The sequence below is a fragment of the Euprymna scolopes genome, chromosome 15 (genome assembly GCF_053919585.1).
Source record: "Euprymna scolopes isolate OS-2025 chromosome 15, ASM5391958v1, whole genome shotgun sequence".
NCBI lineage: Eukaryota > Metazoa > Mollusca > Cephalopoda > Sepiida > Sepiolidae > Euprymna > Euprymna scolopes.
In genome coordinates, this window is record NC_136496.1 from 130,759,569 (window position 1) to 130,771,802 (window position 12,234).

A 12,234-nucleotide genomic window follows, 5' to 3' on the forward strand; every position below is an offset into this window, starting at 1 on the left:
GATTAAAAAGCTTGCCCTATGTCTGAATACACTTTACGTAAAATTTCAAATATTTAGACAAAAAAACTTTGATCCATGTCTAAAGATCTAAAATTTCAAGTGTCTAGATCCAAAATTGGCGGAGGAGTTTGTTAGAATTTTTAAAGGCCAAATCGTTGAATTTTAACCCCTTAACAGCCAAATTTCTGGCCGAAAACCGATCAAAAAGATTTCAATACCCCTTATGTCAAATCTCGAGTCTGTAGACCGAAAATTGACATAGTTATTTGGTAGGGAAATGTACACACACAGCAGACACATACACAGACATTTTCACTTTTATAGATATATAGATTGTCCGATTTGTTTAAAAAAAAAAAATTCAATGAATTCTGGATTTAGAGTATACAAGCCCGCGTGTTTGGAGGTGTGTGTGTTGAGCAAAAAAAAAAAAAGTGGTAGTAGGTAGGCAAGCTCGAACCTGTACCGCGAAGGAGGAAGTTAACGTGAAAAAAAACAAAAACGAGACGTCTTTGCCGTTGCGTCCCTCGCCAAACTGGAAGTGGTAAAGGTTTAAATTAAGGCTTGTCAATCGAAAAGAGAGGATGACTTTCGAAAATATTTGTGGAAAAAGGGACCCCTCCTTGTAGAAAAGTGCCCAGTTGAGGGTGAAGGAATTGATGTTTTTAGTGAATTTTTCGATATTTGTCGTCCGCAAGAGAAGGGTCAGCGACAATAAATTCCCATTTCTTTATTGTTGCTGATTCTTCTCTTGCAATCGCAACGATTCATCTGCACTAATTAAATGCTAGGTTTGTTTATGGTGTCTTTTATTTAAAAAAAAAAAACACCCAATATTTTGCTGATGAGGAGACTTTGTTTTCATAAAAAACTATATGCTAAAATTATTGTCCTTGACTCCATGTCTGTCACAATAAAAAACATCGTTTCCGAAACGATCGTACAATTTATTGGCTTTGTTGTGCTCCTTCTTATGAAATGGATTTTTAATTTTGAATTTTAATTTTGAATTATAAATTATCAATCACCTTACCAAAAAAAATAAATAATATATATATATATATTTTTTATATATATATATATATATATATATATATATATATATATATATATATATATATATATATATGATAACTAGAAAGAGAAAGAGAAAGCATAGTCATCTGAGAGTTAACTTACCTTTTGAATGTGGTATACAAAAGATGTGGTTCTTGAAAGATACAAGCAAATCTCCAAGATCATTCAGAAAGGAAATGCAGCCCAAAGAATCGTCTAAAATGATTTCCCTGATTAACGTTCCTGATGTTTCCCAAATTTTGATAAAACCATCTGAACTGAAAAGATAAGTTTGAAATCGTCATTCAAAAATGTATTTCATTTTCTATCAAATGGAGTTACGTTATTAAATAACATGCTGAAGTTTTGTTTATTATGTATAAACAAAAATATGGATCAGCGATAGCCAGGAGCGATTTAAAGGCTAATTTTTCATTGGCTATTACATTGGGATGTAGAGGATAAAGCAACTACTTTTCCGCTTACCCTTGATCTTCACTTTATAATGCTGAGTTAATCACGTTGATACACTTGTTCTTATTAGATCACCAAAGTGAAGCAATGTTGAGTCTGGCTAGTACCAGATGGGTAACTATTTGGGTAAACCAGGTGCTGCATGTAGGAGGACGTTGACAATTCCTGCAGCTCCTGCATCCCACCTGATCTTGAACTCTCTCAGCCCTGTCCTGCTGCTAGATCGGGCTGGTTGAGACGAGAAAGTGAGGCTGGCTCTGCACAAACCAGCTTCACTTTCAACCATCATCTCTAACATAATCAGATGGTTTTTGTCATTTCAACTGAAGAAAAAGTATAAAAGTATATGCTGTTTAGCAAGGAAGCATAAAGTACCATATTTTAGTTTTTGACAAAGGACTGAAGCCTAGTCTCTTGGTCCACTATACTGAATGAGCCAGTCTGTAATATAAAAAATATTACATTTCTGTCTGCCACTTAAGCTAAAACTTAGAAACTACCATCCTTGTGTCTGTTTTACAAGTATTTCAATGGCAAGTGCTCTGACGGACTCCAAGCACTAATACCCCTTCGACGACAATACCCTCGGCAAACCTGACAAGCAGCAAAATCCCACCCTTACCTTGTAGAGATTCCTAGATGCCGTAAAACCTTCTACTCGAATAGCTTTTTCCTTTGGACTGCTGCACTTTGGAATTCCCTGTTTCCCCGACTGCACTGACATGCAGAATTTCAAGTGTAATGTGAACAAACATCTCACTGCCCAACTCCATAAATAGTATCTCTGCAAATCTGGTCCCAAATAGTAGCCCCCTCACGACTTAGTAACCCTGTGCCTTGTTTTGAGTGAAATGGCAATAAATAAAAAAGCTACAAAAAATATGCCTCAAAAGCTGACATATTCTGATGCAGTATGACTCTGAACTGATTATGATCTGAGCCTTCCAATCATCTTACTGGTTATACAAAAATCCAGAAAACTTTAGGGTATTAAAAAAAAAACAACAAATTTTTTTATTTTAACCATAAAAAATGCTCGCCATATTTTTTGGGGGGAATACGTGACATAATAACAAGGGAAGTAACTCATTTAAACTAAAAAATATTTTTATTAATGCCAGACATTTTGTTTTCACTAATTTTCGTCACAAAATGTTTTCCTCAATAATTTTTTTCTACTGTATAGTTTTTCGTAATTTTGGTATATATTCATTACTGTAACATGACAATTAAGTCGAGACTATTTATGTGCCATAAAATTCAATATTAAGAATGTCTAATTTCGCTATTATAATGTTGCGTTCTATCACTGATACTAAATTAACTCGAGATGCTTTGGTCACCAATGTTTATTTCTAAATACAAGTTACTTTTTTTTTAGTAATTGTGGCATGTTCTAGTATTTTCCAAATCTGAAAGAATATTTTTTCATTTGTATCATTCGAACTACTGTTCTTATTTTGAGTGTGAGTTTTCACGTTTCGGTCACTGTAACCGACTTTCTTCAGTTGTATCTTGTCGAACTCGGGAATCTGCATACAATTGTGAATGGAACCGTTTATATAATCCACTTGGATAGCATGTGCACTCGAGTGGCCTCTTGGCCTTGATAAGTGGTGATGCCTATGTAAAAAAAATAAAATGTTCTCGTTCTGTCAGCCATGACTTGAAAGAAGTCGTTTGAAGAAGGAGGTAAAACTGTTTAACATTCACAGCAAAAACTCGTCAAGCTGTAAAAGCGCCGACGTGCGGATGGCTGCTGTATGCAAATGCCTAGTCATGTGTGAAGTGACATTATGGCAAGGAAGAAAAGAAAAATACATAAAAAGAAGAACACGCGAGCGCATACAGAGGATCTCGATGACATTCGAGTGGACAGGGGTCGAGGATCACATTTTATTCAGGTAAGTACGTGGAAATAAATGTTTCAACTGAAAAAAGTTAGTCGAGTTTTTACTTGTCTTCTATTCCTTGTGACGTACTCTGCTACAACGTGTTGGGTCTGGAGTGTTTGCATAATGCCTGTGCAAACGTGTACAAAGTTATTACATGGCTAAAATTTTTGTAAGCAATTTTTCTTTCTTCATCTTTGTACCTCGAGGAACCTACATGTGCAATATATATTATTCCTTAATTGGAATTCATTTTTGAGATGAGCATTATATATATTAATTTAATTTTATTTCGGACTATTATTCTCATCTTTATTAGTTGTTTTCATCTTTATTAGTTGTTGTTTTCACGACGTTTCGGCCAACTATTCCTCTGGCCTTCGTCAGGTGGTAACCGCGACGGATAGGAACTTCGAATCTCCTAACTGCATTCTCAGCAATCACTGCCATCCGTAGTTGTTGTTGTCTCATCACGTTTTTTTGGCCAAGTAAGCCTCTGACCGGCTTTGGGTAGGATTGAAACCGCTACCTTCAGACAATGCTCATCTGGAACCGTAGAGATTCAACGTCTCTATCAACTGCCATTGTCATGAAAAAAAAAACTGAATAAAATAAAGATGGAATATCCAAAATAATAATAATATGCCCCGAAGTAAAATACAGTTTGTGATACTGATACCTGCAAGAAGATAACGATAATCTGGCCGGACATGCATCAACATTTAATATTTCCGCCTGGTGAGCTGGCACCCTTCCTCGTTTCAAGTCTGACCTCAACTCAGGATACACTGCCGAGCAAAAATAGATTAAAAGCAATGTTTAAAGAAATTAGTACAACTTATTACTAAAGTTTTTTCTCTGCAATGTAAGTGTTGTTTAATTTTTAATTGAAATCTATAAGCTTAAAAAGCCAGTACAACACAGATTTTAAAAAAATTATTTGTTTAAAATCAGCAAGTTTCGACGTTATAACGCCATCATCAGAAATGGAATTAGTTTGTGTTTTTTTTCTTTTTCTTTCCCTTGTGTCACTAGAAAAATAAAGTCCATGTACTTTTTTTCAATGGTGATGTTTTAAAATATTCTGAATCACAAGGAACGTGTGGTTCGTGTGTGAAATGAATTAGTGAAATGTTTTTTCTCATAGAAGAAAGAAAAAAACACAAACTGATTCTAATCCTGATGATGGTCGTTATATTGCCGAAACTAGTTGATTTTAAACTAATAAATATTTGGTTGTTTTTCTTAAAATTCTGCATTGTACTAGCTTTCTAAACTTTTGAATTTAAATGAAAACTTATGTTTATTTAAGAAATAGTCTAATATTATTCCAAAATAATATGCATATTCTTGTAAAATCTGAAAATTTACCAAAATCTCATGGCATTGTTTGTTTTGGTTTAACAGAGTGGGGAGAGAGGGGAGAGAGGGGAGAGTGGGGAGAGAGGGGAGAGAGGGGGGGCATGCAATTATTCACCCTATGGTCATGGTTACGAACAACTATTATTAAATTTTATTTGTTTTATTTAAATTTTACTTTAGCATGTATTGTTCTGATAAATAGAGGCATTAAGTGGCTTTATTTCCCGGAAGTTCAAAAGGAATTCCTACCAACAATAATGCACTACTCTTAAATTACCATAGCAAATGACCAGAACAATATAAAACTGCCCTAATAAAAAACTTGATTCACCGTTCATTCAATATAGCATCAATCCGACAAATATTTTACAAACATACAACAAACCCTAATAAACAATAATTTTCCTAATAAAATCGTTGATACGCATCTAAAACTCTATTTAAACTCACTCCACAATAAAAACATAAACCCTAACCCAAACAAAAACGACACCATCAAAGTATACTATAAAAATCAACTACACACTAATAACAAACAGATGAAAAAAAAAATAGCAAACCTAATTAAAAGAACCATCAGATCCACAGACCAGAACAAAAAAAAAATCAAACTAATAATATATTATACTCAATTTAAAACCTCCAATTTAATAATTAAAAACAATAATAATATTAATACCAGACTAAACCAAACTAATGTAGTGTATGAATTTATTTGCCCCTTTGAAGAATGTCTTCGAACCCACTCTAAAAATTCATACGACGCATACATAGGCCCCCCCCCTCCCGATGACTAACCTATCATTTAGTTGACAATAGCGCCATAAAATAATACTTAACAATCCACGATAAAAACCTACAGTAGTCCGACATTAGAAATATCTAAACTAACAATAATAAAATTCGATACCTTAACAATTGCACACAACGACTAAAATTACTAAAAACCATACTAATAAAAAAACTACATCCCCTTACTAACTGGATCTCATTTAACACCGAGACAAATATACTAAAAGTATTTAATAACTAACAAGAAACTAAATAAACAAACTATAAAATAAAAAAATCGAAATAAAAAAATAAAATAATTCGCCCCTAGCCATCGTGCTCCCATCTTTATAACCAATAAAAAAAAAAAAAAAAAAAAAAACTATAAATACACAAAGCCTCAAAGAAAAAAAAAAAGAAACGATAACAACAATCGCTCCTGGCGACGATCGGACGCATGGATAGAAAGTGTTTGAGAAGAATATGGTTGAGCAACAACCTTTGGGCGCTATTATATACAACATACCAGCTGAAATAAAAAAAACACCGCTCGGCGAATGGAAAAGATATCCAGAAAAATCGGAAAAAAGAATAACTCTGTCGTGTTCAATCAGACGTGCTTAAATATACATACTATTATATAAAAGGAACTTTGTGCGTATATCTGTGTGTGCGTTTGTTCCCTATGGACTCGAAAACTACTGGCGATTTTTATAAAATTTCACTCGAAGATACTTGACAGTATTCTTAGATTAGCTTTTAATATCAGAATGTTTTCGATAAGTTCGATAATCGAAATAATTTGATGAAAGAAGGAACAGACGATTTTGATCAAAGTTAACACCTTACACAGCCTAACATCACAAGTACATTTGAGAAGTTTTATTATCACACAAGCTGAAAGGCCCAACATATAAAATCAACAGTAGGGATTTTGATATAACAAGGAATGTTTGAAATGAATGTTTCTGTTTAAAGCACAACTGCACAATGATATTTGACGTTTTTATTTTAAGTTTAAACTTAAGCCATTATTACTGCACAAGCAGTAAGGACAGGCATATAAAATCAACAGTAGATTCTTAGATATGACAGAGGTTCGTTCGAAATGAATGTTTCTATTTAGAACACAATTAAACCATGATACTTGATTTTCGTATTTTAAACTTCAATTCAAGCCATTATATAAAAAATAATTTTATAAAATCAACAGTAGGTTTTTCTACAGCGCAATATAGGCTACAATGTTTTGTGAATTAAGTCACTGTAAGGAGGCACATGAAGTATATATATATATATATATTTTCTTCTTGCGTTATATTGTCATGCATTTTTTTCTATTTGAGCAAAGAATTTCTATATTTTCTAAAAAGTATATGCACTGAAAAGAGACGGTATTGACATAATAATAATCGTCTGTTTCTGCATAACGAAAGGATCTGTAAAGAATGTACCGAAATTTTAACATGCTGGAAGAGATATTTTGCATGAAAAATAAATATTTGGATCTTAGAATTGGTTGGTTGTTGTTGTTGTTGTTGTTGTTTTATGGCATAGCAACCCTTTTCAGGCTATTTAATGATGAATTCAGTGATTTTGAAGAACAATTTTTTAATAGAGTATATTTGTTTTTATTTTAGTCGGTTTCTATTTCCCTAACAGGTACTGCTAGTCCTGGTCAGAGTGGACCTGGGAGCAATGGCAATTAAAAGGTGGCTCCACACTCCTCAAAGCCCGCAAGCTGGGGCCTCACCATCGGATATAATTTAAGGTCATATCCAGGACCGATCTTGGAATTGAACTATACTGTTATTCTTATATATATATATATATATATATATATATATATATATATATATATATATATATATATATATATATATATATATACACGCATGCATATAAAATGCAAATAAATAAAATATTGAGGAATATTAAGGTACAGTGCTAACTAAAAACATGAATAAAGTTTTGTTAATGAAAAACAGAAAAACGATTTCGATTCCGTTTATTCAAGTTTCAATGAAATAATCATCTCCGAACAGATTAAGAGAATATCTTCATCCCTTGTTATTAAGGTGAACAAACAATGAACAAAAACGTACATCATTTGTAAAGATGCGTTTATTTGGCAAAGCCAATGCAACAGGGTGCACCCCCTACTAAATCCCCCCCCCCGGAATTGTTACAAAAATTCAGTCTTTTCTGCAAGCAAATGAACTTCAACTAAAATGCTATTTCAAACTTTAAAGTGAGAGAACAACAATAATGTCACTCCAAACAAACAGACATAATCTTATTAACAAATATTAATAGGTGTCTCTGCATGTTTGCTGTCGTTTCGGAATTTAATTTCTATTCACTACTTAAAATCATTAAAACGAAACTCATCGATAAGAAAGAAATAACAAAGCTTTCTCATTCTCTTACTATTTCTCTCTCTCTCTCTCTCTCTCTCTCTCTCTCTCTCTCTCTCTCTATCAATAAAAAAAAGCAGACAAAACTAATCGATAAGAAGACAAACTAATCAATATGAAAAAGAAGTCGTGTTGTCTTGGAGTAAGATAATCATTTATCAGAAGAGACCATATCTTGCTTGTCACCATCTTCCCATTTGCAGAGCAGAAACCGGAAATCAAAAATGGCAGACAATCTAATGTCTTGTCTTCTTTTGTGACTGAATGAGAGACGCGGTAGCAATAGCAATAGTTTTGACTTATTTTCGTCATATCACGAATCGGGCTTAAAAATTGACGTTCATAAAATAGGATGAAATTAATTGCTTACTTTTTGGATTTAAAGGACCATAATCTTCAGCTTTAGTTAATGTATGCCAAAACAGATGTCCATCTGCATAACCAGTCAACAGTGTCTGACCCTGAAATAAAAGCAAATAGTAAATCATTACACCCATTACAAATAATTTTTTTCAAAAATGACGGTTTCACTAAAACCATGGAAAGCGTCTATAATCGCTCAAAAATCGAAAATTAAACAAAACATTGGTAGAACATTACATTTTCGCACGCCTGGTGGCATTTATTGAATGTGTTTCTACCAGTATTTTATTTAATTTTCGATTATTGAGCAATTACCGAGATTCCACATGGCTGTGATGAGACGGTCACTTTTTTGTTCTAACTGAACAGACTTGGGGCTATTGTTGTTTTGAATTTTTGAAATAAATAAACAATGTAAATTAAGTTAAAGCACCCACAAAAAATATTCAGATAGGTAGAATAATAATTTATTCTTGCCTTTGGTAACATTTATTTGTTGTATATTTTTCTTTTCACCCTTTTTTTTTGTTTGTTTTGTTGGCTCTTGTTAAAAATGCCAAAAATGTGTTATTGATTAACAAGAGAAACATCTACACGACGCTTTTTAGCGCTAACAATCTAATGTTGGTGATGCTAACAATCGATGCAAAAAGGGAAAATCACACAGAAATTAATTCAAATTCAACTCAAATTATTCTTGGTTTGTTTAGAAGTTTATTTATGTTTTCATTTTTCAGGTGAAATAATTTGCACTCCAATAATGTTCTTCATCAGTCAAACTCATGTTCCTCAATTATTGTTGCAGTACTACTCGCTCATCTTCCCCTGCTCCTCTGTTTCAAACTTTTTTGTAACAAACTGCTGTAACTGTGTGACACATGAGTGGAGGTGTGACAAGTATGGAGTAAAGATTCGATTTGAAATTTCTGCTTCACTACCTTTTCATATTTTAGCAATCCTTCTACAAAACTATCTTTTCATATTTTAGCAATCCTTCTACAAAACTGGTGACTTGTTTTGCAGCTGAACGTTTTGAGATACGACTTCATTTAGTTTATTTATGCTTATTTCCGTGTTGTAGAAATTGTTGTGTTAAACTTACGACGAGTCGACAAGTGCGCTCAAATAAATATATATTCTTAAGCAATTTCACTCACTCATCTTTTCATTTTGAGTTTCTGTTAACGTGGAAAGAAATTGCAAACGAATAAACAGCAGTTGTAAACATAACACTTTGTATTTAGAGAAAAGAAATGAGAGCATTTATGTCTTATGTTTGTGTTTGTGTGAGCGATTTGATTGCACCAGTATTTAAACGTGTGTGTGTGTGTGTGTGTGTGTGTGTGTGTGTGTATGTGTGTGTGTGTGTATTGTCCTTCGTGCTTGTTTCATGTAAATCTTGGAAAGAGCTGCTAGGAAAACCCTCTCCTGCATTGACAGGGTTCAGAATCGACTGCAAAATCCAATAGGCAATACCCTATTCTCCATTTTACTATCGCTTTCTCACAGAAGAGACATAGCGAGTTTATCTCTGCTGAATCGTTATTTTCATGGCAGGTGCTCGACTGAGCTTCTATCTATGGTTCATCCTGTGAAACATTCGCAGCAGAACTCATCTAGCTAAAACAACTGCTAACAATTTCCCTTATTTGTCTGTACCTAAAATAAACATAAATTCCATGAAGAAAGTTTCTTTCCTAGAAGTACCCGTTTGTTGAACCCAATACCACAGGGTTGCCTCCCAGTTGACTATAACATGGTTGTTTTCAAGTCTAATGTAAACATGTCCCCGTCGAGCTGTCCTCTTAAATAAACAAACATTACCTAAGTTCCACCATTACTGGTCCCATCGGTCGCCTGACACTCATTACCCTTGTCCTCGAGTGGCCTTTTTGTCTTGATAGGTATTGACCCTCCAGTAAAAAATGTGAAAGGTTGTTACGTAGACAGATGAATATATGTGTGTTATCAGTAATAGTAATAATAGTCTGTAAGGCTTCTTTCTGGCTTTATGTTGGTGATGCTGATGATTGTCGTAGTTGTTGTTATTGTTGTTTATCGTATTTCGATTGTTTGCATGTTATTTATAGTTTTGTCATCTTTCTTACAGTGTAACGTGGCTGTTATACTCGGACTGTGTCGGTTACAGTTCAAATCTCTCTTGGACCCCCTTGACGTCCAGTACCATCACAAAGGAACAAACAAAAATAAATAAATCCGATTCAGATTTTTTTCCAGTTTTAACAAAAGTCATTTAATGCCGTTACTTTCCAAACAATGCTTTTTTCGTTTTTTTTACTGTTCATTTTGTCTGCTAGGAGATAAATAAAACCCCACCGTCTCGACACCAGCTTAAAAGTCTCTCACCGCCACCAATGTCATACATCTATCTCGTTTGACGCACTTTTCTTTTCTCGATTTTACCCTGGCCATAGCCAGCCATTTCTTGCCTTCGACTTCAGGTCCATTTTTCCTGGTGCACACATTTTCTTGCTCTCCTCAACCTTCTTCTTTTTCTCGTGATGCAAGCCTTTGCACACTTGCTAATTTGTATATGGTGCTGCTACTGCTAATACCTTCACTAGTCAGCTATTCTTCGGCTGCTGCTGATACACACTGTTACAACAATTTAACATTGCTAACTGACTTACCAGTCTTGTCCAAGTGGTCAAGTTCAATACACAAGGAATGTTGTATTGAAGCTGCAAATAAGGTAAACTCCAAATTTGAATCAGGTGTTGGTCATTCAATTTGCTTTTACTGACCAAAGAATCGGTCAGTTTGTCATGCTGCAAAGCTGTAATCTGGATTAGAAATTGAAAAAGGAAAATATAAGTTTGATATTTCAAACTAAAACAATCATTACGTTTCTGAGGATTACTTATTCATGTTATCATCTTGTGTGTCATTCGAGTGTCCTCAAAGACCTGTGGCGCAGTGGTTAGAGTACTTGGAAAAATCAATTGTAAAAGTGATATTCTCCTGAAGGTTGAAGGTTCAATTCTCAGTGTGGGCAACCGAAAAAAAAAATACAATTTCGAATTACTTAGGACCTCTATCCAGTCATGGCTGACGGAACGAGAGCATGCTATCCTCGTGAAGTAAATAAAGTTTTCCGTTAAAAATTTCGTCTAGATTCCCGAGTTCAATGGAAACATTCTGGAGTTTGACAAGATATATCTGAATAAAATCGGATATTAAATCGAGCAAAACGTTGGGAAAATAATCCAAAATAATACAAAATAATCCAAAATAATACAAAATAATCCAAAATAATACAAAATAATCCAAAATAATCCAAATAATCCAAAATAATCCAAATAATCCAAAATAATACAAAATAATACAAAATAATACAAAATAATCCAAATAATCCAAAATAATACAAAATAATACAAAATAATCCAAATGATACAAAATAATACAAAATAATCCAAAATAATCCAAATAATCCAAAATAATCCAAATAATACAAAATAATACAAAATAATCCAAAATAATCCAAATAATCCAAAATAATCCAAATAATCCAAAATAATACAAAATAATACAAAATAATACAAAATAATCCAAATAATACAAAATAATCCAAATAATACAAAATAATACAAAATAATACAAAATAATCCAAATAATACAAAATAATACAAAATAATACAAAATAATCCAAATAATACAAAATAATACAAAATAATACAAAATAATCCAAAATAATACAAAATAATCCAAAATAATACAAAATAATCCAAAATAATCCAAATAATCCAAAATAATCCAAATAATCCAAAATAATACAAAATAATACAAAATAATACAAAATAATCCAAATAATCCAAAATAATCCAAATAATACAAAATAATACAAAATAATACAAAATAATCCAAAATAATCCAAATAA

At 33.0% G+C, this 12,234-nt stretch overlaps 1 protein-coding gene across 1 annotated transcript in view; it reads right to left on the minus strand.

The window, feature by feature from the left end:
• The window catches only part of LOC145294148 (uncharacterized), a 273,376-nt gene that overhangs the window by 123,143 nt on the left and 137,999 nt on the right, over positions 1-12,234 (minus strand). Inside the window, exons 15-18 of the mRNA XM_080141253.1 lie at positions 10,987-11,139; positions 8,343-8,433; positions 4,102-4,210; positions 1,180-1,334 (exon numbers count right to left, since the gene is read on the minus strand). Coding sequence (XP_079997379.1) covers positions 1,180-1,334; positions 4,102-4,210; positions 8,343-8,433; positions 10,987-11,139 — 508 coding nt within the window. The remainder of the gene's footprint in view (positions 1-1,179; positions 1,335-4,101; positions 4,211-8,342; positions 8,434-10,986; positions 11,140-12,234) is intronic.